Below are 24,253 nucleotides of genomic sequence, written 5' to 3'. Positions count from 1 at the left end.
GAACCACAACAGCAAACGTATTGGACAAATTCATGTCAAATCGTGTTGAATTTCACATTGAGAATAAAGATTCGCTGCATAAATAACAACCGGGCATACTATCTTCCACTGTGTTGTTTTATTGGAGCCACTTCTGATTGTCATATAACTAAGGACGTAGATAATACGATTCACATAACAGTATTGTTGTCTTACCTGTTATTCTCAATCGTAGAAAGGTGTATTTGTAGTAGAAGTCATATCATCATTCCTTAAATTTTCTCTATGAAACTGAAGGAAGCAAAAGGCAGCTCAGAGAACAGCAATGCACTCAATCTCGACATCAGTATTAAGAGGGAGCGTTTTGACCGCAACACACCTGCCGAGTATAACCGTTAGCAACGAATCAAACCACTTATGCAGACCCGCGCAGATGCATGCGTAAGCGCAATCAGTACATTGCATAGTACGAAAAGAATCGAGGGAAGTATATGACCCCAAATGACCCCAACGATAAGAAATAAATGAGCGGGGGTAAGAACTCACGTCCGGCAGGGCTTCACATCACCCCAGTACTGCATGTAGACGGAGTTCATATCCGCGAAATCATCCATGTTGGACAGGAACACATTGACCTTGACGACCTTGTCGATGTTGGTACCAGCCTCCTCGAGGATGTGGGTTAGGTTCTTGATGCATTGGTGCTGTTCGAGGGCAGAGGTATTAGCAGGTTGAATTGGTTCAATTGGGGTTGACCTGTCTCTTACAGTGTGGGCCTTGACATCACCATCAATCAACTTTCCAGTGGCAGCGTCCATCGGGACAGCACCGGAGCAGTAGACGACGCCATTGGCGACAATAGCCTGAGAGTAGATCCCGGGGAGGGGCTTGGGAGCCTTGTCTGTAAGGACGGGGGTCTTGGAGGACATTGTGAGAGTTTCTGAAAGGATGGAGTATAGGCTAGGGATGAGTCAATTGAGGTGAAGTGATGAAAAAAAAAACGCAGGAATTGCCCCCCTTGCGTGGGGGAGGCGCTCCTTATCAACCGGGCAGCATCAGGGGCTATGGCTGCATCCCACACGGTCAATACTAAAACGTAACAACTGGCTCTATATTGGCCGATGGCATATAGCCGAGGAACATGAAGTGACTCACGAGTGGCTTCACGAGAGGCCCCATGGGTCCATAGAACTCCATAATGGAGCCGACGGGGGGTCTCACTGCAACAGTCCTGTCGATCATTTCCCAAAACCGGCATATAGTTGGCTTATCAGCTTATCAGCGGTATTTCCCCCGCATTGCTTGGATGGTTCTCCCCACTTTCCGCGTGGGGGTGAACTTTTATTTGAATGGGACCCTGGGACCCCGAAAGTTTAGGACCCTTGTACAACATATCTTTTCCTTATTATCTGTAACTTCAAAATGACTGCAGGCGTTACTCAACCACCTTATCCGCTCCACGAGTCCGTTAAAGACTTGTTGGACCCCGAGTATGTCGCATTCTATAACAAGCATGTCATCAATAACCAACAGGTGCACCTGCAGCCCGTGGAAGCATCACGGACAAGTGGTGTCTTAATTCCGGGTGCAGGCCCAATGCTGGAGGTGGGCAAGACTGAAGACATTACCGTTCAGCGACGAGCAACCAAGGGCCCAGCAGTTCCCATCCGCTGCTTTACTCCCAAGGGCCAGGCGCCTCCTGGTGGATGGCCAGTGATGCTGTATTTCCACGGTGGTGGCTGGGTACTGGGCAACATTGACACGGAGAACGTGGTGTGCTCAAATCTCTGTGTACGAGGCAACTGCGTCGTAATCACAGTCGACTACCGGTGAGTGAAGAATTATCCGTGGACTATGTGATCACACCATGCATATATGACCTTGAGAAATTTCAATCTAATGTCTCTTATTTTCTTCTAGCCTTGCACCCGAGAACCGCTGGCCGGCTGCAGTCCATGACTGCTGGGAAGCTCTCCTCTGGCTGATTTCCGACGGCCCTGCCGCACTCTCAGTGGACGTATCCAAAATCGCAACCGGAGGCTCCTCCGCCGGCGGGAACCTTGCCGCGATTTTGACACACAAGGCGCTGACTCTGTCACCGCCCGTTCACTTCCGAGCCCAGCTACTGTCTGTTCCCGTGACAGACAACACTGCCACAGTGGAAAACAACGAGTCATATCGTCGGTACGAACGGACACCCGCACTTCCGGCACTTAAGATGTACTGGTACCGCGATCACTATGTCCCCAACGACGCGGACCGCACGAACCCCGAGTCAAGCCCGCTGTTCTGGCAGGGCGATTACTCGCAATTGCCGCCTGCACTGGTTATGGTTGGCGAGCTGGATGTACTGCGTACGGAGGGTGAGCAGTATGCGGAGAAGTTGCAGAAGGCGGGTGTGCCGGTTGATTTGCAGGTCATGAAGGGCATGCCGCATCCGTTTTTGGCTATGGATGGGGCCTTGACTGAGGGAAAGAGGTGTATCACCTTAATGTGTGATGCTCTTCAAAAGGCCTTCTGGACCTGATTGAATGTCTAATATAAATGTCCTCCTGAATACATTCCCGATTGGGGACCCACTTATTCGAGCATGTCGAACAAAAGGGGACGCAAGAGGGCGCGACTCATGTATCTATCTGATATTCATCTGCGCCTGTATGCCTCGGGACCTGTGGCCAGATAGTTTGAACTGGTTCTAATTCTGTTTGCCTAGTTTGTAGTTTATTCCGACTGCTTCCATTCGTCAACTTCTGCGTTCTCTTGTCCCTTTCTTTACTTTAAAATGGCGACTATGGAATTGCAAAACTGTCTATATTCATGTTTACTTAATAGAGTGAGCAGGAAGGAAAGGGTGGCGATAGGTGAGAGACAGCAGCAAACTGTGAATCACCTGATCCCATTAATAAAGGCTTGGGGCCATAACAAACAGATGGGGTTGGCGAAGAAAGGAAAGAATGAAGAAACAAATGAAGGAGAAGAGAAAGAATGAAGAAGACAAATGAAGAAGACGAGAAAGAAAGAACGGATCAAGACAATCCTGTACAAGGGAACAGAAATAGGGACATGAACAGAAACGGAAATAAAAACCACTTTCAACAAAGTTGTAGAGTGTATATACTCTGGCCCAAGGGCCCGAACGTGTATCCACATTCCTGCAAGGCATTACTTAGTCTTCTTCCCTTTTGGCACACGGGCAAGCCAGTAGATAAACACCGCGCCGAAAATATTGACGACGATGTACACCCACATCAGACCGAAGTTCCGCCAAGCGTCAGCGAAGTCGCTGGAGATTTGCAGGAGGTAGGCATCGGTCTTGCTCACCGTGCAAAACAAGCAGTCTGTGGTAGCTAGGGGATCTTCCAGATATCCAGTCCCGGCAATTTTGATATAAGGATCCATATAGTCCTGGCAAGTTTGGTTGGCTGGGGGGTTAAACTTCAGGAATTCGACTGGCTCGCAGATTGCATCGGCGCCCGAAACACCCGTCGAAAGCATCGCTGAGACCAAGTAGGTAAACGGTGAAACGCGGTACATGAAGATCCAAAATCCAGGCAAGGCCTCCTTAGTTGAGAGAACACCGCAGAAGATCAAACAGAGGGAGAACAGCAAGGTCGCGATGTTGCCACCAGTCTCAGCCAGTTCAATCCCTGCAATCACCATATGTGCGAAGGTTGAAGTAAACAACAGGAATGTCCAGATCAACAAGAACATGAGGGCCCCTCGTTCGCTCACTGCATCGCTGGGCTCTGCATTTCTGTACAATCCGATCGGATAATACCAACACAAAAAGATAAACACAGCCATAAGTGTATTCCAAGGCAATTCCACTAGAATGTTCGAGATCATGAACGCCCTCCAACTGTATGTCTTGGATGGACGCTCTCGCACCTCGTAAAGAGAGCGTTGGGTAACGAAGTTTGGCATGATCTGCTGCACCAGATTTCCAAAAATTGTCATCAACATGAAGACACTGAACATCTGGTTCTGGAGGCCTTGGATAGAATTCTGGGCGTGGAAAAACGAGAATCCAATATAGAGCGACGTGAGGATGCAAAGGGCAGCTTTCGACCAGATATAAGTCGGGGTTCGAAAGTATTGCGCAAAGACACGTAGGAGACACTCCCATAGCTGGACGTAAAAGGGCGCGGCAAATTCACGGAATTGACTAGGCGAAGAATCACCTTGTGAGTTTGAAGACAAGGTGGACTTCAGCTCAGACAGATGCTCCTTGACCTTCGCGTACTCGGGACTAGCCCGCCATACCTTTGGCCACTCAATCTCGCTGTGTGTACCCGGTGCTGCCCCAATAACGTCCAACATCCATTCAGCGGGGTTCTCTCCGGGGGTCAGGTGGTGGGCGCCGTTACGTTGGAAATAGTTTGACAAAGTGGACGAGTTTTCGCCAATCTCACCAAAGTAGATTGTTTTTCCCCCTTTTGCCAAGAAGAGAAGACGGTCAAATCGTTGGAACAACATCGCTGAAGGTTGATGGATAGTGCAGAGAATCGCCTGTCCGTGCTTGGTGAGAGTGTCGATAAGGTCAAGAATAGACCAAGAAGTCTGACTATCCAGGCCACTCGTAGGTTCATCCAGGAAGAGTAGGAGCTGGGGTTTCGCGGCAAGCTCCACACCAATCGTCAATCTCTTCCGCTGCTCAACGTTCAATCCCTCGCCCGGAACACCGACAACAGCGTCAGCGTACGCCTCCATACCAAGGAGCTTGATAACCTCGTCAGCATAGTCTATCTTTTCCTTCCGGCTAACAGAGGCGGGTTGACGTAGCAAAGCACTAAACTCTAGTGCTTCCCGAACCGTCGACGTAGACAAGTGCAAGTCCTGCTGTTGGACATATCCGGTCTTTCGCTGGAAGGACTGATCTGTGGGGTTTCCGTCAACGAGCATTTCGCCACTGACAACCCCCATTGTAACTCGCGTTGCTAGCACGTCAAGCAGTGTTGTTTTTCCAGCCCCGGAAACACCCATCAAGGCCGTACAGGTCCCGGGCTTGACCCAGCCGTCAACATTGTCCAGAATCCTTCTAGGCTCTCCTTTAATTTTGATGTCGTAACAGACATCCTGCCAGTGGAAGATCGCAGTTTGTCGCTGAATGGCCGCCGCTTTGGGAGGAGACTCGTCCGTTTTGACGCCTGTAGAAGATTGAGAAGGTGCCTCCACATCACTAGAGGCATGTTTGGGCTGATAGCCACGGCGGAATAGAAGGACCTCGCCTTTAGACCTTTTCTCGGATATGTACTCAGTGGCAAGAAGATAGGTGAGCATGAAGAATATAAGGAAGCCAAAGAGAATTCCAAGATTTCTCCACAAATGTCCCTTAAGATACCCGAAGCTCTGGCTGAGATACAACGATCCAGACACATTGGTGGACCCTGACTGAGCACCGACAGTTGAACAGATGCGATGGTCCATTGAGACACTGTCGTATTGACCACCTGATGGAACGACAGCTGCACATTCAAAATAACGATCGTGGAATTCATTGACCATGAAACTTTCAAAGGCGTAGGCAACGGGATTGATATAGTTCATCCAGCGCGACCACCCGAGCATATTGCGAGTGGGAATAACGAACCCAGTGTAGATAACCATACCCAAGATCAAAATGGCAGCTGGCACTAAGGCTTGTGACAGGGATCTAGAAGATGCCGCAATTGTTCTGAATATCATTGACATTGTGAACGTGGTGATGACCGAAAACAGCCAAAATGTAAAGAACGCCCCAGCCTCGCGACGTAGATCGGTCATGAAGTATAATGGTATGTTGAAGGTCAATGAGTTGATCAGTTTGTAAGGTGTATCGCAGAGCATCGATGCAAGTGCCTCTGCGAAAGGGTGGTAGAAGGCGTATCGGGCTTGCTTCTCAACAATTGGACGTTGGGCGTATAGGGTGAGGATTTCCAGTGCGCTAGAAAAAGCATTCAGGAGGACCGCAAAAAACAAAAGAGCTCCACGAGAGTAGAAGCTGGAGGTATCTTTGGGGAGATTCACAAACACCGAGCCAATGATCAAAGACATTATGAAATTCCCAATCAAAGCTGTTGCAGTTAGGCTGTAGTCTCCACGAAGGCGCTGAAACCCACGGGTCACACAGAGTGAAATTTGTTTCCGTATCGAAATGGTGTATGGCGATTTGACTCTTTGGTGCTTGTCCTGGATAGCCTTACGGGCATCGATAAATGCATCGTAGGAGCTACCTTTGAGAGGGTAATTTCTCTCATACTCCTCAATTTCAAGGATGAGCTTGGCACGTGCGTCGCTGTTCTTCCATACTGTCGCAAATTCATCAGGAGTGCGAGGAACAAAACGGGTTTCAAACCCACTCCGCACCACGCGTTCCGAAGGGCTGGTGATCGACGTCAAGAAGTCTGCCGTGGTTTGACGCTCCGGGCATTCATAGCCCATGTCTTCAAAGTACTTCCTAGCCTCCGTCGTTGGCCCAAAGTAGATCTGCCTTCCTTCATAAAGCAAGGTCACCTTGTCGAAGACATCGTAAGCGTTCTGTGACGCTTGGTAGATCGCAACGCAGGCTGTTGTTCCCGAGTATTTGCTCATAAGAGCCAGGTTTCGGCAAAACTCAAGTGCATTCGCACTATCCAGGCCTCTTGTGCTGTTGTCCCAGCACTGCAACGGACTCTGACTGAGAGTGGCCTCTGCAATACTGACGCGTTTCCTCTCGCCTCCACTAACTCCGCGAATGAAGTCATTGCCAACCCGGGTGTTGATCGTATGAGAAAGGCCAAGCATGGCCATCACCACATCTCTCATATGTTCAGCGTATTGCTTGTTTCCCACACCCTCAAGGCGGTTTCGGGGAGCTCTAGCTAACGCCGCGAACATGAGAGTATCGCCAACGGATAGTTGGGGGAAGTGGACATCCGTTTCTGCTGCGTAGATTGCCTCTCCCTTGAAGGAATTCTGCATGTCCTTTGCAGAGATACCTAAATGCATTGCGTATTTGTCAAAACCTTTTCAAAAAATGAAGTTATACAGAATCATGTAGGAAGAGACTTACCCTGATAATTGAGAACCGAATCCTCTGACATCTCAATACCATTCATTTCGCCAGCAATGGTTTTGAGTAACGTCGAACACCCACTACCTGGCTTTCCCAAGACCACCAATGTTTCCCCACTTTTGACGAGACCATCGAAATCACGGAGGATCTGGATCTTCTGAAGCTTCAGGCCGGCGAGTCGGCGGACCATAGTTCCAAGCTCCAGAACCGAGTTCATGACGTCTTTTTGATAGTCGGTGGGAGAGCCAAATCCATGGACGTTCAAATTTTTGAACGAAATACCAGCGGTCCGATCTGGGTATTTGTCGGGGTTGCGAGACCGGATAGCCAGCAACATCTTCATCCAGTCCCGCACCTTGAAGTTGGGGCTATTGGGATTAAGAGTGGATTCAGAGTCTCCATTGGTGAACGGATTGTTCAATGTACCGTTCACAGAGAATCGGGTAGATTGACGGGTGAGTTGTCGTGCTAGCTGACCAACCAGTGCTTCCCTGTGTTCTTCTTCCTCCTGCACAGTGTCTTCATCCTCGCTCTTTTCTGGATCATGGATCATGTCGAGCTCGTGTCCACCCGAGAGTTGCATTGAATTGTGGCTGACCATCGACTGGGATCGAGTGAGATTTCAGTTGGGTATCCCTTAGAGTGATGAGTTGGGTTCGAGATCTACCTTTCGAGTCCCTGGTGACATAGGCTTAGGCAGGACTGTTGTATTGCTGCGTGCTTGCTTGAGAGAGAAGAGGAAGACAAGACGAAAATTAGAGTGATAGGAGGCTGAGATATCTGGCGACGAACGATATATATCCTAGTCGACGACAACAAACCGCAAGCCTGGGAGCTCGGCATATATAAGTTTGTCTCTAAATCCAAACAGAAAATCCCAATTAGATTTCCGGCAGATCCGGCCAGTTTAAGGGTCATTATCTTTTGTGAATACATATCTAGCCGTGATAGAAGAACCTCCGGGATGCCGAGATATATTGGCATTTTCAATCATTAAATCCGTAGCTATGTACATACGTAGGAATGCTAGCTATCGGATTTTGGTCTTCTACTTCCGGATCCCGGAACGGGGCTTATGATACCCCAGTTTTCTTTTTTCCGAACTATAACCGTCAGGGCTCTACTCCGTGAAAAGAGTCGAGAAGTCGAAATTGAGTGTCGGGTTAGGGCCGGGGGCTTGGCATGTCTCAATACGCGGTATTACCAATTAAAGAACATCCGGCATCCGATTTAGCCACACAGTGTTCACTAATGTGGTATTCATTACAAGACAGCGTTTCTTGGGCGATCTTTTTCCATCATTAGCTCAACCTTGAGATGTTCAAAGGTTATACATAGAAGAATCGCTTTCACAAACTAAGTTTCCTTCCGTCCTGTTTCTGCTGTCTAAAAAGAAAAACGAGAAGGGGGAAGAAAATCTCTAACCAGGCATCTGAAAAGCCCACTAAAAAGACATATAAAAAGACTATTGGAGAAGACCACTGTTAAGAATACCTTGTAGGTGTGAGTGACTCATCTGATATGGTATCGGACTTAAAGAGGTTCGCAATTTGCACAATTTGCATAATTTGCACGGTTCACCAGCATAATTATATGCAGGTTATCCACCTGGGCACCTCCTGGACCCTTCGCTGTCTTTTTCATTCTGGTTCGGATGGAGCATCTTTGTGATATACGCTAATGACTTCGACTCTGTAGCTCTAATTTCAGAAACGACTCCTATACCTGGTTTTACAACTCGTGAACATCCAGAATGAATAGAGTGTTCGACAATCAAGCTCACGGCGGCTCTGCATTGATCCAACATCTACCTCAACTCTCAAGGCCAGAACATGGGCGCCTGATAAAAAGGAAGCGGAAGAGAAAAGTGCGGACTCCACAGACACAAATAAAGTCATGTACTAATAATATCATTAGGCATGCGAGACTTGTCGACGCAGGAAAATAAAATGCGAGATTATCAACCAGTCCAAATGCTCGTTCTGCAGCAAAGCCAACGTACCTTGTTCTCTAGTTGATCCAAGGCGTCATAGGCAGTTGAAGAAGTACCACATCCCAGCCAATATTATTTGCCAGTAATGAATAACAATCGAACAGCCTGAGCATGATCGATCGCCTAGAGACAAATATCCGGCGCTTGGAATCTCATTTTCAGAAGATCGGGTTTCACCTGGGTGAAGATGAGAACGAGCCATCCTTTATCGAGGGATCTGAGCAGTCAGATGAATCCTCACCCTCGAGTGCAGCTGAAAATGCAGATTCAATAAATGGCACGGGCGCTTGGGACTCAGAACCAATACACATGGACGCTCAACAAGACCCCTCTGCTGCTCCACAGAATGTATATCCCACCATGCTCAAAAAAGCCCCGGATGACATCCACACAGTAATACCGGAGGATCTGCCCTGCTTCTACGTTCCAAGGTGTTTTACGGATGCACCGAACCCCGGTAAGATACCATAGCTGATTCCATTACTGCCAAAAGCTGATTGATACGTATAGGCTTCTCAGCCCTATCCCCCGAAGGGAAGAAATGGATAACTAATAAAACTCAAGGGGGTTCCGTTGGCAACTTAGAATCCCTCCTTCCATTAGGTCTCCACCAGGGAACGAGTCAAAGGCTGCTTGAGGGCTTATTCCCTGACAAACATTTCTGTCCATTGCCCCCGAAAGATGAGATTATATCGTTGGTCAATGACTACCTGCAGCAGTTCAACTCGTTGATTCCAATATTCCAACCGTCATCGCTACTGTCACTTTGTGAAGACGACAACTTACAGAGCATATTCGATTCGCCCGGTCGTTGGGCGAGCCTCAATGTTGCTTTAGCGATGGGGTATATGCTGCGCATAGAGAATAACTCTTCTGTACATAGTGACCGTCAGAAGGGCTGGTTGTTCATGAAGAACGCCTTGGGGGTTTTGAATGGTCTCTGCTTCGGGTTACCTGATCTATGGGCCGTCCAGGCGCTGTTAGGGATGGTAAGATGAACAGCGGCCTTGACAGAAGATCCGACTAACAGTACTTTCTGTATAGGTTGTCTTTCTAATGGGGACATTGAGCAGCCAGCCTTGCGGTTACTTGATTTCCTCGGTTGTGCGGATATGTCATCAGATTCGACTTGAACGCAGTGAAAACGAGTCTGGCTTGTGTCCTGAAGAAGTAGAACAACGGAGGCGGATTTTTTGGATTGCGTACTGTCTTGACAAAGAGTAGGGGACACGCTAGTATTGTCAGATCGACTTTATACTGACCTGCCCTAGGATATCCCTTCGTGCTGGTATTCCAATCGCGCAACGCGACGATGACATGGACGTCTTATTACCAACGGAAATTCCACTGGATAACATAGGGATCATGCCAACAACAGACCGACAAGAGACCTTCAACGTACTCAGATCAACCTGTGAACTGGCCTTAATCAAGAGCCAGGTACACAAACACCTCTACTCGGTCGCAGCGCGAGATCGCCCGCTTGTTGAAGTGGCTGGCTCGGTTGCCATGTTGGACGAAAAGCTCCAACAGTGGAAGGAGAGTATTCCCACCGAGTTCCGACCTGAACCAAGAAGGGTTTCCACTTTTCCACAGTCCCCGGTAGCCGTGGTCCTTCTTTATCTCCATTTATCATACTTCAACTGTCTGATCGCCATCCATCGGATCACCGCAGCCCAGGAGTCAAGGCTAGGTATAGATCTGGTCAAAAAGAGCAGTGTCTACACTCTGCCCAATCAAGTGATATTTATGTCGGAATCACTGTGCACGAAAGCTGCAACAGCGTCGATTAACTTGATCAAATATATGCCGAAATTTAACATCACCCTCGTTGGGTACGTGATGACTTGGACTCAAATACGTTTGTCCTTTTGCTTCCTTGTTCTGTGGCTAATCTGCAAAAGGGTCATGATCTACTACCCTATTTTTGCATCCAAAACACTGTCCTCGACCATCGTCCGGAATCCGCGAGACGCCTCGCGCACATATCACATCGGGCTTATCATGCAAGTGGAAACATTTGTGTCATCCTTGGCCCTTGGTAAACCCAATGAAGGGATCGAGGGACTTTTAAAGGACTGCGCCGAGTATCGCTCCCTGGCGGAGGCTGCAGTTAAGAAGGCTTCACAGATATGTTGGGGTCGTAGGGGGTTCTATGTTTCTTAACAGCGCAGTGGAAGATAGTACGCCGCTCACTATTTACATAATAAGTACCGGATTTAGCCTAGCTACTACTCCAGAGACCACTGAAAGGTATCACAGTCGAACTCTACAAGGGATGAGACGTACTAGGGGTCGGTGACAGTGGTGCGACCGAAGCCCGAGACCTCGAATGCGGTAGTTTGGTAAGCCTACCTATGAGTCCCAGAAGGACCAGCCATTCCACGCTGTCACCTCCAACTTCGTATTATAAGCACGGGAATATGAAAATGAGGAATTAGAGCTGCTGGAAGTAAAGGGGTCGTAGATTCAAGGCAAACGCCTTCCTTACCCTGAACTTCCTGCTCCTCGTTCGTTGGTGTCTTCGGCTCTTCACCCTATTAATATCACCATGGTTACGTCCTTCCCCTACCACAACGGCCTGACATGTCCGGAGATGTAAATAACCATTTTTCCTCATTGGTTGAAGCGCGGTATCGAGATGGACAGTCAGCAAACCGCTTGCTTCCGCGTCATCACTAGAGACAGTTCTGAAACACAGCTCTTGTCGGTCATTTCTGTCCACTCCGATCCCCCAAGGCACTCTGCTCAATGTCCTCCATGTTTCAGACTTGGAACGTTATCTGTATCCAAGAACCGGAGCACAAGAGCGCATCCGCAAGACCTGCTGGAGACCTGGACTTCATACGCGAAATTATTGACCAGGGGAAGGTAGTAGCATTTGGACCAGAAGGCTATGAGCAAGAGGTCGAGAATGCTCGGAGGGGAGGTCAAGGAGGCCCATGATACGTTTCAAACGTTGAGCGGGCAAAAAGTGAACTTGTTGGGCGGGAAATGGTATCGCGTCAGGACTGGCGACTAGAATCATATCTGGAGATAAGATACCTCAATATCCGTATATCTTGTTATACTAACATCCATTAGCCGTCGCCGATGGTGTGTCTCTTGCACGATCAGGTAGCAGCATATTTCCCCAATGTTGGGATTGTTGCCTTCCGGCGTAGAGGCTAAGGAGGGGCATTTAGTTTCTCAAGCTCATTAGCATAGTATCCCATCACCATGTATAGCAAAGCCTTTCATTTCGGAGGGTGGAAGTAGTCCCAGTCTTTTGAATAGTATAGAGGAATTCGCGTTTGTAGAAACTCGCAACAGAGTATCTGGAGATGATACATTTCTATTCCACCTGCAACTATCGTCAGAGGAAATTTTGAAGAAACAAGATAGGGATTTTACGCTCTTCGCTTGATTTTCCACCTTCCAAATGCAACAAGGCAAACGCCAGAGATCATACTGCTATACTCAGTTCACAGTTAGACCAGAGCATTCCACGATGTGAAACCATCAGAAACACTTCATTCATGTGTCAAATGCGTCAGAATGCTTGTGAATCCAGGTTCAAGGCTCATTTCTCGTCCTTACTGACAAGGTGCACCCCCCCTCGGATCACGTGTGTACAGAGTTGGTAGGAACTACCCAAAGCCATAAACTTGGAGGCTATTAACACGAAATTGAAATAAAAAAGAGTCGTTTGAGTCGTTTAAATAAGTGTATAGGTTTAATTGAAAGATCGAAAGGATTCGTGTTGATGGTCGGAGTGGTTGTGGTTGACCACGTCACGTCATCGAGGGATCTACTCCTGGATAGGGCATCGCCTCCATCCTATCTTGACCAAGGACAACCCTTCGATGCACGGGCAATTAATTACACTGAATTCTTAGAAGTTTCATTGCACTTCAAATCTTCCAAATCTTCCATTCTCAACTGAAACGAACTGACGTCTGTACAGGCAAATCCACAGGGATAAGGCTGACAACAACCAAACCCTCAATACATCCCTGGCACTAGCAAGTGCTTAGCATTCCAAGTTATCAAGCTAAGATGGACTACCCAGGTACTTCCGTGCCCGTGGGCTCTCTACAGAGAGGGCCCTCCTCAAGGCGTTGGATTCTTTCCATGCATCCCCCTCGGCTGCTACATTCCACCCCTCCACGCTATATTCGCGTCGACGCGCTCCAGGGCTAATAGCCCTTCATCAAAGTCCTCTTTAGTCCATCACCACTCCTCTTGGTATCGACCTTATGTATGCTATTATTTGCGCCCAATTGATGAATTTCGAGTGAGACCACAACTGGGCTCGATTTGGACCGGTCCTTTACATACAACACACTCGCATTCTTCCCTACCCGTTTCCCAAGTCTCAGGCAGTTCGGAGAAGACCATAAAAGAGTCGTTCGTCTCTTGGTCCTTGAGCTTTCGCAATCATGGCATCTGGATTTTCACCTACGCCTCGAAAGGAGGGTACATGGACGAAGCTTGTGATATTTGTTGCGCTATACTTGCTGCTCCTCGAGTCCATGTTGGAATGGGTGCTCGTACTCTACCTTTACGGTAATGGCCAGGTTGACTCAAAGATGACTCTCAGTGTTGTACTTGCACTTGTCGCTGTACGTTTGATTTAGCCCTTTGGTTATTATACAGTTCGCTAACTCTTATCCAGTCTTTTCTCTCAGTGCCGCTTGTCAGCCTCCAAAGCCTGGTCGCTTGGCAATACAACAATATTGGTGGATTTGGAACCCGGAAGACCATTCTGCATAATATATGCACATATGTGCTGCGCTTGGATCTTATGCTTTGGTTAGCTACAAGTGTGGCTGGTCTCGTGGTCGCTGCACAGCAGGTGTACTGTCTCCCGGAAGGGACAGACGCAACCTTCTGGAGAGTCGGTAAAAGCTGTGCCTTCCACCGAGCGTCGGTGATCGTGTCGGTGGTTTCGATGTATGCTCGACTTTTGTTCCATGGATTCTTCATTTGAACTGACAATTCTTCTACAGGGTCACTGTGTGCACTATGTACTGTGCAAAGGAGCTTTGCGATAGACCATATGATGTATCGCTTCTTGGTATCTACAAGCGCCAGAAAGTTAGCAGAGATGGCAGTATCGGCTCTGGTAATAGCTGGGATAGCGAGGAAACGCTCAAAAACGAAATTCTCTATCTTTGCCGCCAACACGACGGAACTGGAGCCGGGGAGTTCTGGTCTGTGGACCCAATTGCCAACAGAGTCAACTGCCACCCCAGCGTCCGACACCCTGCCCCAGCCCGTCTGCGGCCTCAACTTCGAGTCAACACTGATCCTGGTTCGACATATGGAGAAATTATGCCTGGAACCACAATTTCACCGGAGGACGCTTCGCACCGTATCTCCCCGGGATCACAAAGCCTGGCTAGCGAGTTTTATCCTCTCTCGAGCACATCTACTTTGACCAACGAGTTACGCGCTCTTCTCTCTGATGCGCCTGCTCCCAAAGTCCCGGCCATTCCCCAGGAATACACAAGCCATAAAAGAGGAAAGTCGTCACTCTCTTCTCTCAGGCGCCTCCTTCCAAAATCATTCCCATTGTCGCTTCCATTATCAGCGGATCCTCAAATCCAGGCCCTGGCAGACCCCAACACCGCATCAGATGTCGAAAAGCAAGTCGTGACACCAAACACTATGCCCAAGGGTATCCCTCAATCCAACACCTACCAACTCGTCCCAAACGGCAACACCCCGAACGCTTCTTCAGCATCCCTCCCCCAAAGCCCTGCCAACACCCAACCCAACCCCAACCCAGTACAGCAAGAAGGCCACACCCGAACAATGACAATGAACTCCGCCGATGCCCCAGAGGTAGTCCCATCAACCCCATCCCCACCACCAAAAGTGCGCCGCTCGCAAACAGCCAACTCCATGCCCGCAGCCCGCTCAATCCACCACCCACACCACCCAAACTTCATCCCACGTCCCCCCCCCCAACCCCAAGCACGAGTATATTCCCAGTCCGGGCGACACGCCCAAGACCCAAAAATGCATCCAGATTCAATCCGAAACGCAATGCAACCTCAACAACCCATCATCCACAACCCCGTCCGCAGCTCCTCCTACCACTTCGACCCAAACCACGTCCCCCGACACTCGCAGAGCCAGTACAGCCCCCACCCAAACACCAACGGCAGCAGCCGATATGGACACTACTCATCCCGCCGGGCAAAACAGCGCCGCTACGGCTCAGTCCGATCCATGCCAGCGCCGATCCCTCCTCGACACGACGTCGAGGTAATCTACCCCAGCACGCGTCGTCCGCGCAGTAGTACCCCTGCCGGCGCGAATGGCCCGCTAAGCTGTATCTTGGAGATGACGGACCCACGTGCGGTGGATGATCCGAGGCCTGTATCTGTCGCTTACTCGGAGTTGCCGTCGAATTCTATTGATGAAACGAAATATCGTGGGGCGAATCGTACGAGTTTGAGCTTTTATTGAGATGGTGTTTGAATGGATGGAAGTTTGGAAGGAGTATTAATAGATGTTTGTCTGCTGGTCGGACGTTCTTTTGGTTCAACTTGGTTTATTTCTTCATTTTACATGATTTGTATTATTGGATAGTGTGCCCAGTATGCCAGGGTGATTTGGTTACTCTTAGTGTTGTTGCAGTTAGCTTTTGATACCAAATTTAATTCGTTCAATGCGAAGACAACATTGAAGTAGGTAGACAATACATAATTAAACATTGAAGAGAGAAGGTTGAAAGGTCAGTACAAAGTTCATTTCGTAGCACTCGGAAGCAACAAGATGCAAATTTCGTCTCAAGACGAGAACACAACAGACCGCGAAGACATGCAATTTCAAGATCCCAAATTCCATTCCAGGAAGTACTCCAGGCCGCTAAAAGACGAATCAAAGGAAACACAATGCAATCCGCAACCCGATATGGTACATCAACCCCAGAGAAAGACAAGATCAAACAATCCAGCCCATTAAGCCCTAGCCTCCGTAGTCTTAGGCTTCTGCTTCTGAGCATACTTGTAGCGATAAGCCTGCCCACTTTTGGCATCCACATCACGGTCTCGATCACGACGACGGTTTTCCTTGCCATGACTCTCGGTCAAAGACCCCGATCCCCGACCCAGCTCCTTCTCGCCCCAGCTCATCATCAAAGCCTTCGCCATGCGGTCACGCTCCTTAAGGAGCAGGTCGATGCGCCGCTCCCACTCGCGCTCACGCTTGTCCACCGACAAAGCAATGCGCTGGTCGACCGCAGCGGCGGTTTCGTCCTTTGCGGCGATGATGTCTTCCAGACGTCTGAGTTCTGATTTGAAGCTCTTTCGTAGGTGGGTTTCGGAGGTGGCGGATGAAGCACGAAGGCTTGCAAGTTCCGAGCGTAGATCAGCCTCGCGTTGCTCGGTGGCAGTGAGGAGGTTGCGGATTTTGCGCATTGATTCGGCGTGTGAGGCGCGCAGCGTTGAGACTGCCGTTGAGTGTGCGGTTTGCAGGCTGCGGAGTTGGCTTTGATGGTTTGCCTCCAGGGCTGCTGTGTCTGGTCCTCTTGGCTCTGGGTTGAGAGCTCCACGCGCTGTTGGGGGCGAGGGTGGTGGGCTTGGAGGTTCGGCGATCTTGTCTTCTTGCAAGCGGGCGACGGTCTCCAGGGACTCGGCGTTCCGTTCTTGTGATTGGATTAGATCGTGCTGACACTTGTTTAAGGCTGTTGTGAGCTCGCCCACTCGGGTTGAGAGTCGCGAGTTCTCGGTTTCAATGGTTTTGATTAGGGTCTGGACTTCAGTTGCCTGACCACGCAGGCGTGCTGCTTCGGTATCTGCGGCTTTGTGTGCGGCGGATAACTCCTGGATTTCTTGCTGAAGGCCGGCGATACTTGGCGTGTCTGGCTGTTGCGGTTGCTGCACACCTTGGCTTTCCACGAACTTGTCCTTCGACGGCGAGTTGAGTGGGGATGCGGGATTCCCTGGGCCCAGATCTTTAATCAGATCGAGAATCTCGCTGTAGGTGCTATGGCCGCTGATAGGCAGATCAGCTGCTGCGGCTTTGAGGGCACTCTCCTGGGCTTCCATATGGGATTGAACACGGGTGAGGTTTGCTTCCAGCGTAGTGTTCTTCTCCTCCAGAGGACGGTTTTTAATTTCCAGGTCGATAAAGCGTTCCTCGAGGACCTGATAATCATTGTGCGCACGCTCTAATTCCGACTCAAGCTTCTCATTTTCCAGACCGTAATCGTCAATCTGTGATTGGAGTCGATCGATCTCCGAGTTTTTCTCCTGTATTTGTGTATCCCTGGCCCGTGTGACTTCCTTAAGCTTGGTGAATGTCTCATCCAGAGTTTCATCGCGCTTTCGCACCTGCTCTTGGGAAAGATTGAGTTGCTGGCGCAAGTGAGCAATCGTCTCCAGCCGCTCCTTGCCTAAAGAGTCCTGTGTATCTCTGTCTTGGAGCTGCTGTTGCATCTCACGAATCTGGTTCAAGAGAGGACTGAGATCCGTTGCATTCATGCTCAACTGCCGTAATAGCTGCTCACGCTCTTCATTTTTCTTTTGAAGCGACTGAACTTGCTCGCGCAGCATTGCCTCGTCGCTACCTTTGGCGTTCACCTCATCCAAGAGAGAATCCTTGCGCTGCAATTCTGCCTGGAGATGACGGATCTGTTCACCAGCGGAAACAGCTTCAAGCACACGATTGTGATTCTTCTGCAATTGGTCATCGCGTTCCTTCAAGGCTTGCTGCAGTTGTGCAATCTGCTGGTGAAGATCCTCATTCTGCTTCTCTGGTACATGGCTGGAGGCGTCCGACAATTTTCGGACGGAAGGCGATGCGGGATCCGGGGCCTCGTCATCGTCGGGGATTTCTTCGATACCTTCCAGGTGAGTCGAATCTTTGGGAAGAGCGCCAGTCCGGTGTAACAGGTGTGAAGGGGTCGACATATCCACTGGTGGTCCGAATTCACTGTATTCCCCGGAATCGGCTTCTTCTTCGATGGCCGGTTGCTTTGATTTCCGGAAAGATCGTCGTACCGATCCGTAGTCTACTTCCGCTTCATCCTCGTCTTCATGGTTCGCTCCATTTTCCGGATCCCCCATCAAGTATCTCTCCATATTGGCAGTAAAGTCTTCCGGACCCCCAACATCGGATAACTTATCTACATCTTGGTGGAAGGGAGGCAGAGTTTCGTCAGGCCCATCCAAGGCAAAATGGCCGCTTGGGAAGTTGCTAAAATCCAAGGTATAATCGGCAAGACGCGCATCGAGATCTGAACCTGTTGGGCTTCTAGGAGAGCGGGGTCGAGATATTGGTTGGATTTCATTGTCAGAATGGTATTCATCATCCGCAGCCTCGTTGCGACCTTGGTTGCTACTTTGCGCTGCGACGCGCTCGGTTGCAGGAGTCTGGGCAGTTGCAGGGGTTTGTGCGGTTGCCGGAGAGCCCAATGGGCTAGAAGGATGCTGAGGAGGAGAGGATGGCATGAAAAGAGGCGTCACCAACGTTGACTGCCCGATGGTGTCATGTGAGGTGTGAAACGGCGAGGTATAGCCTGTGTTGGCCATGGTTGCGCACGCGTGCGGATGCGGATGCGCAAAGATGAGGGCAACACGATAAGGCTAAACAGCCAAAGCAGAGTTCAAGTGCAATTCTTAAGGTTGCACTGGAGAGCTACCAAATGAAAAATATTAACCGAGTAAATAGAGAAATAACAATAACCAAATTGCGGGGGAGAAGAGAAAGATTGAAGAATCTCGCGACGGGTTGTATTTGGCCGCCTGAGGCGGAAATGTTTATCCACTGCCTTTTTAGGTCTAGCGGGCATGTGTGTCTACTATGCTTCTTACTTCTTACTTCTTGACTTCTGATTCCGCTCTTGTTTCACATTAATTATTTGCCATTTGCATGAAATTGATCCTTAAATCAAGCCATTGTCTTCCATTCTTCGAATCCAGGTGGAACCACAGAGGGCTCATGCGACCGGCCACGCCGTTCGGCTTCTAACTCGGTTTCCCCGTTTCCTGGTGCTTTTCTCCGACCTGCAGCACGACCGCCTTTCGAAGCGATAGCATGCTATTTACGTTTATACATTTAACTGCAGGTCCTTTTTACTGTATGTTGGGGCATTCTCACCTGTTTCTCTGGATCCATATTATGGAATCCGCCCACGCCGGTAGCTTTTCCACCCTTCTTTCCACCCTTGTGGCCTATTTCTGAAAGCTGTTCGCGTGGACGATTCGCAAAATTCCCAGGGTTGGGATGATGTGGGTGTTCAGGCGGTGGTACTGTGGCGACACTACACCGATGCCACAATCCGACGTTCACTGACTGTCCGGATGGAAGCAGTCTGGAAAGTGGACGTGACATGAACCGAGTACTAATCAAAGCCATCATGCTGTCGAATGTGCAAGTTGATGTTAGAAGTATACGCTGCTGCGCAAGAAGATGTTGCTTCGCCACAAGGCTGCTTTGATGGACATGGCCCGCAACTTATGTAGTCTTCAGAAACAGCTATTTTGCCTCCATCATCTCATCGGAGGCGATGGTGGCTTGTCTCTATGACATTGCCTTTACGAAACCCGCTAGTCGGCTAGCTACATACCATTCTTGTATGACTGGAAGAAGTCCACATTGAGATACACTGTGTTCCTGGTTGTTCGTTTCAATTTGCTGGAGCACGAATCCGGTATTCAAGTTTGATGTCATCCCCAGGTCTTCCTAAACGAGCCCAAGTCCAACACCATGGGTATAGGGACTGTTTCCCATGGTTCTAGTATTGAAGCTATGAGCCCGACATGGGGATGAAAAGAAGATGCCCTACTAGCAAGTTAATATCGAATTTAAACCACGAAGGTAGGTATATGGCCCTACTTGATCCCAGCAACAACCATAGTTTCTTGTAGATAGCTGGTAGCCTTGCCCAAAAAATGGATCGACCATTCGGCTTAGTCAGGATTTGTGTTTATCGTGTGCAGGTGTTCAATCCGATCTACTACTCTGTGTTGCAGTAATATTCTCTGGCTATTTCCATTTTTGGTCTGGAAATTTGTCATTGGATAACACCGGGGGTTTTATTTACTACTCTGTGCTCATTCCCTTCAAGCGCTAGGAGCTCGAAGAATTTCGAACCCCCACATCTGCCAATCGCCAAAGCTTGAGCGAGTCATCCAGCTCTCACAAAGCGAAGCTCGTGGGATAAACTTGCTATAATCTACGTTTATCTGGGCATTCAAGTCATCCCCCTTTTTGAAATGCCCCCTATCCGAGGTGGACTCGGCGAGCGCCCGCGGGTGATCCTGTACCACCAAACGCTCATCCCAGGTGGGGGCCAGTATGTCTCCATGCTCCCGCTCCTGGAAAACAACACCGGGATAACACATCTTATTCTCGCGGCTTTTCACCTAAACGGTGCACCAGGAGATATCACTCTCAACGATGACCCGCCAGACAGCGCCAAGTTCGACCCCCTATGGGCCGAAGTACCCGTCATGCAGCAGCAAGGCGTGAAAGTGATGGGCATGCTAGGCGGGGCGGCCCCGGGCTCATTCACGCGCCTTGACGGCAGCCGGGCGGAATTCGAACAATTTTATTACCCTTTCCTGACCATGATCCGCCGCCATGGCCTTGATGGAATCGATCTCGATGTAGAAGAGGCCATGTCCTTGCAAGGCATCATTCGACTCATCGACCGACTCAAGGCTGACATGGGCGACGCATTTATCATCACCTTGGCTCCTGTGGCAGCTGCACTACTTGGTATTGGGAACCTATCCGGCTTTGACTACCGTGAGCTCGAGCAGGCTCGGGCTTCTAAGATTGACTGGTACAATGCCCAGTTCTACAATGGCTGGGGTCTTGCTGAGGATCCACGGATGTATGCTGCTATGGTTTCTCAGGGGTGGTCTCCGCGACGGATTGTGTATGGCCTGTTGACAAACCCGGGTAATGGATCACAGGGTTATGTGTCCCAGGAAAAAATTGGACCTGTCCTGGCCATGTTGGTTGAGCAGTTTCCCAACTTCGGTGGCGTTATGGGTTGGGAGTATTTCAATGCTCTACCTGGAGGCACGGCGAAACCGTGGCAGTGGGCTGCTGCGATGTCATTGAGTATGGGCATAAGAGATGTTGTCGCGGTAGCTCGTCAGTTAATGTCGGCAGGGCCGATGGCGAGCACCCTCAATAATTTGTTTCAAGATATGCTGAATCAGGGACATCAATGAAACACAATGGATATGTATCATTCCAGACAAACTATGGCTAATATAACTACTTGCACTTCAAACCCAACATGAAGTTACTAGGCCAGCTGTAGTGCCTGGGCTGTACCTAGGTAGGTACTGCCATTGTGGTTTAAGTGTATAAATCCAACTTATAGTTAAATAGTAGACGCCAGTTGTATAATTTACACGATTTATGCAATTTTCAATAACCAATACGATCAAATACGATCAATCTTGAAACATTGAAACATTGGAGCCTCTTGTGTTGTCGATCTTTCCCCTAAATGTGATACGTCATCATATCACGAATCAACAGGAAACTCCATCTTCCACTCTTCACCATCTCCATTTCTTCTATTTAGCATGCGGTGATTTCCACATTTTGAAATTGGCCATATTGCTTCGCATAATGGCCTCCCTACGGCGAATTGCTGTAGCCACGAGCTCGGCGATCATCCGCTTGACGAGCTTCGTGTTTCTGCGATGGGTATAAGACCCTCCCATAAACAGTTAATATCGCGCTTCAGAAGACTCACATAATTATAGATCCCTGGCCATCACTTTGTGCCTCTCGTGATTACCTCTCTATTGGTGTACCTGTCATCAATATTTTCCTTGCTCAAGGACACCCAGCCTCACCAAAGCCAAACAACTACAGTCAGAGGCTCGAACAGTCAGGCTGCCCTTTCAAATAATTGCAATATGAGATTCTAACTACGTAATTTACAGGACATAAGTCAGGATCTAGCCGTGCCAAAACCGGCGATTCTGGTCTTAACACTCTGTTGGCAGGGCTTCCCTCGGCAAGGTGGCCCCTGTGGACCAGAATCACGATATTAATCAATGTCGTCCTGGCAGTGCTAACACTTGATTTCCTGACCCGTGGTGTTCTACTTTATCCAACCACCGATGTTGCGTTCTCGCGCGTTGGATATGTCTCCCCGACTACTGCCAACTTGGTCTTTCGCGAGCCTGACACGGCTCGCCTACCAGTGACGGTCATGTTCCAGGAGGTCTCTGAAATGAGCCCGGACTGGCACGAAGAAGGCATCGTTTACAAACTGGATAAGACCACAGACTTTACTACGACTGTGACTCTAACCGACCTGAAGCCGGCGACACACTATCGCTATTCACTGTCTAACAACAAGTCTGGCACGTTTACCACGGCGCCATCGCCCGAAACCCGTGAATCAAAGCGACTATCTTTTGTAACGTCAAGTTGCCTAAAGCCAAACTTCCCTTACAACATTCTATCGCATCCACTACGGGTCCCAGGCCTCGAGCAAATGACCGACGCCCTCGCCAAACTGCCCAAGCTACTTCGCCCAGCATTTATGCTCTTCCTAGGCGACTTCATCTACATAGACGTCCCCTGGCGCTTCGGCTCATCAATGGAACACTACCGCAGCGAGTATAGACGCATCTACTCCTCCCCCTCCTGGAACCACGGGCCAGAAGAAATCCGCGCCATTGACCTCCCCTGGCTGCACACTCTGGACGACCACGAGATCCAAAATGACTGGTCGCAGGGCAACAAAACCGCTCCATATCCCGCAGCAGCAGACCCCTTCATCCACTACCACGTGCGGGCAAACCCACCCATCCCGCAAGCGCCTTTCGCCCATCCAGACAACGTAACCTACTTCGCCTTCACCCAAGGCCCAGCCTCATTCTTCATGCTAGACACACGCACCTACCGCACCGAGCCTGCACACCAGAACTCAACCATCCTCGGCCACCCCCAGCTCCAATCCCTCCTAACGTACATCTCAACCCCAGAGCCAGCAGGTGTACACTGGAAAATCATCTCCTCCAGCGTGCCCTTCACTAAGAACTGGCACGTCGGCACCACAGATACCTGGGGCGGGTTCCTCGACGAGCGCCGCACCGTCTTCGAAGCAATGTGGCGCGCAGAGCGCGAGTTAGGTATCCGCATCGTCATGCTTAGCGGTGACAGACACGAATTCGGTGCCACTAGGTTCCCGGACCCGGAACTTAACCTCGGTCCCGATCAACTTTTGCCTAATACGGCTGGGTTGGGATTGCACGAGTTCAGTGTTGGGCCGTTGAGCATGTTCTACCTCCCCGTCCGTACGTACCACCAGACAGACTCTGAGGATGTTATGGTGAAGTATGCGCCGAATGGGAATAGTAAGTTCGGGCTTATTGATATTGCGGATGAGGTTGAAGATGTTGGTTCGACTGCTGCTGCGCCTGTTCGGGCTCGTAGCTCCGTTCTTACTTACTCGTTATATGTGGATGGGGAGGTTGTTTGGAAGTATCGTCTCAGTGTGCCATTGGACCGCGATATGAGTGTGCATGGCCCGTCTCTGCCGCCGGGCCGTGTGGTTCAGGATGAGATTCCAGATCTTAGTTGGAGTGTGGTGCTTGGGACGGTTGTGGGACGGTTGCCGGAGTTGACAAAGCGGTCTGTTGAGACAGTTAATGATCTCTTCTTTCAACTCGCAGATCGACTGTGGAGGATCGAGAGACTCGATTAACTGGTTTTGTCGCTTCTCCAGGGATCACATCGTTTGCTCATTTTGAATCTGTTCAAGGCAGGTTGCCTTACCATATTGATAGATGTTTCCAAACAGGTGGCCTCTCAGGTGCGATAAATTAGATAACACAGTATTTAGATAGCGCAACTTGAATCGAATTACAATTCAGTTTCTATAATTAATCATCAAATGAATTAAATGCCTAGCAAGCCGGAGCGAGATCGGGCTGTGGTTTTTATCTCGTTACATAGCTATATGGTGGGGAAGGGAAGATTTTATACACGGTTTGCGCTGCACTGCTAAACCAAAAACATGACGCCGATCGACTTTCCCCGGGATCCATTCACTGGGGTATAAGATGTAGACAGGTGGAAGATGGAGGAGAGTGGAGACCGAGTATCAATGACGCACGCGACGGGAGAAATGCTTCCGATGTTGCCAATATGGAAGATTCAGATGTCCAACTGTCTCGACCACTAATGAGGAGGGATGGAGTAAGAAACGAAAGAACATCGCAGAGACTTGATTAAGGAATGTCTCTTCGCGAATGATTAAGTGAATC

At 49.5% G+C, this 24,253-nt stretch overlaps 11 protein-coding genes across 11 annotated transcripts; 7 read left to right on the top strand and 4 right to left on the bottom strand.

Annotated features, from left to right (window-relative positions):
• Positions 1 to 291: 291 nt before the first annotated feature.
• N7525_004991 (putative L-PSP endoribonuclease family protein Brt1) lies at positions 292 to 908 on the bottom strand (the record flags this gene model as incomplete). Its single annotated transcript, XM_002565256.1, has 3 exons — positions 292 to 358; positions 526 to 683; positions 747 to 908. 3 exons carry the CDS (start codon positions 906 to 908, stop codon positions 292 to 294), a joined length of 387 nt encoding a protein of 128 aa, XP_002565302.1.
• Positions 909 to 1,401: 493 nt separating this feature from the next.
• N7525_004990 (alpha/beta hydrolase) lies at positions 1,402 to 2,506 on the top strand (the record flags this gene model as incomplete). Its single annotated transcript, XM_002565257.1, has 2 exons — positions 1,402 to 1,808; positions 1,900 to 2,506. 2 exons carry the CDS (start codon positions 1,402 to 1,404, stop codon positions 2,504 to 2,506), a joined length of 1,014 nt encoding a protein of 337 aa, XP_002565303.1.
• A 635-nt stretch (positions 2,507 to 3,141) lies between these two features.
• On the bottom strand, positions 3,142 to 7,595 carry N7525_004989 (pleiotropic drug resistance family ABC transporter; the record flags this gene model as incomplete). The annotated part of the gene is made up of 2 exons (XM_002565258.2): positions 3,142 to 6,935; positions 7,010 to 7,595. 2 exons carry the CDS (start codon positions 7,593 to 7,595, stop codon positions 3,142 to 3,144), a joined length of 4,380 nt encoding a protein of 1,459 aa, XP_002565304.2.
• A 1,170-nt stretch (positions 7,596 to 8,765) lies between these two features.
• On the top strand, positions 8,766 to 9,091 carry N7525_004988 (uncharacterized protein; the record flags this gene model as incomplete). Its single annotated transcript, XM_061213238.1, has 2 exons — positions 8,766 to 8,879; positions 8,930 to 9,091. The coding sequence occupies 2 exons, from the start codon at positions 8,766 to 8,768 to the stop codon at positions 9,089 to 9,091; spliced, it is 276 nt and encodes a 91-aa protein (XP_061070259.1).
• Positions 9,092 to 9,116: 25 nt separating this feature from the next.
• Positions 9,117 to 11,171, top strand: N7525_004987 (fungal specific transcription factor domain-containing protein; the record flags this gene model as incomplete). The annotated part of the gene is made up of 5 exons (XM_002565259.2): positions 9,117 to 9,462; positions 9,516 to 9,994; positions 10,050 to 10,225; positions 10,277 to 10,840; positions 10,910 to 11,171. 5 exons carry the CDS (start codon positions 9,117 to 9,119, stop codon positions 11,169 to 11,171), a joined length of 1,827 nt encoding a protein of 608 aa, XP_002565305.2.
• A 585-nt stretch (positions 11,172 to 11,756) lies between these two features.
• Positions 11,757 to 11,951, top strand: N7525_004986 (uncharacterized protein; the record flags this gene model as incomplete). Its single annotated transcript, XM_002565260.2, has 1 exon — positions 11,757 to 11,951. The coding sequence occupies one exon, from the start codon at positions 11,757 to 11,759 to the stop codon at positions 11,949 to 11,951; it is 195 nt and encodes a 64-aa protein (XP_002565306.2).
• A 1,475-nt stretch (positions 11,952 to 13,426) lies between these two features.
• On the top strand, positions 13,427 to 15,464 carry N7525_004985 (uncharacterized protein; the record flags this gene model as incomplete). Its single annotated transcript, XM_002565261.2, has 3 exons — positions 13,427 to 13,609; positions 13,663 to 13,940; positions 13,997 to 15,464. The coding sequence occupies 3 exons, from the start codon at positions 13,427 to 13,429 to the stop codon at positions 15,462 to 15,464; spliced, it is 1,929 nt and encodes a 642-aa protein (XP_002565307.2).
• A 494-nt stretch (positions 15,465 to 15,958) lies between these two features.
• N7525_004984 (putative spindle pole body associated protein SnaD) lies at positions 15,959 to 18,532 on the bottom strand (the record flags this gene model as incomplete). The annotated part of the gene is made up of 1 exon (XM_002565262.1): positions 15,959 to 18,532. The coding sequence occupies one exon, from the start codon at positions 18,530 to 18,532 to the stop codon at positions 15,959 to 15,961; it is 2,574 nt and encodes an 857-aa protein (XP_002565308.1).
• Positions 18,533 to 18,890: 358 nt separating this feature from the next.
• Positions 18,891 to 19,361, bottom strand: N7525_004983 (KGG domain-containing protein; the record flags this gene model as incomplete). The annotated part of the gene is made up of 2 exons (XM_002565263.2): positions 18,891 to 19,040; positions 19,101 to 19,361. 2 exons carry the CDS (start codon positions 19,359 to 19,361, stop codon positions 18,891 to 18,893), a joined length of 411 nt encoding a protein of 136 aa, XP_002565309.2.
• Positions 19,362 to 20,218: 857 nt separating this feature from the next.
• On the top strand, positions 20,219 to 21,187 carry N7525_004982 (putative class III chitinase; the record flags this gene model as incomplete). Its single annotated transcript, XM_002565264.1, has 1 exon — positions 20,219 to 21,187. The coding sequence occupies one exon, from the start codon at positions 20,219 to 20,221 to the stop codon at positions 21,185 to 21,187; it is 969 nt and encodes a 322-aa protein (XP_002565310.1).
• A 409-nt stretch (positions 21,188 to 21,596) lies between these two features.
• Positions 21,597 to 23,691, top strand: N7525_004981 (alkaline phosphatase family protein; the record flags this gene model as incomplete). Its single annotated transcript, XM_061213237.1, has 3 exons — positions 21,597 to 21,674; positions 21,734 to 21,860; positions 21,917 to 23,691. 3 exons carry the CDS (start codon positions 21,597 to 21,599, stop codon positions 23,689 to 23,691), a joined length of 1,980 nt encoding a protein of 659 aa, XP_061070258.1.
• Positions 23,692 to 24,253: the final 562 nt, after the last annotated feature.

This window comes from Penicillium rubens (genome assembly GCF_028828025.1).
Source record: "Penicillium rubens strain IBT 27055 chromosome Unknown utg000002l_segment0_segment0, whole genome shotgun sequence".
NCBI classification, from domain to species: Eukaryota; Fungi; Ascomycota; class Eurotiomycetes; order Eurotiales; family Aspergillaceae; genus Penicillium; species Penicillium rubens.
Note: the sequence above shows the minus strand (reverse complement) of the source record. Positions and strands in the feature narration are given on the sequence as shown.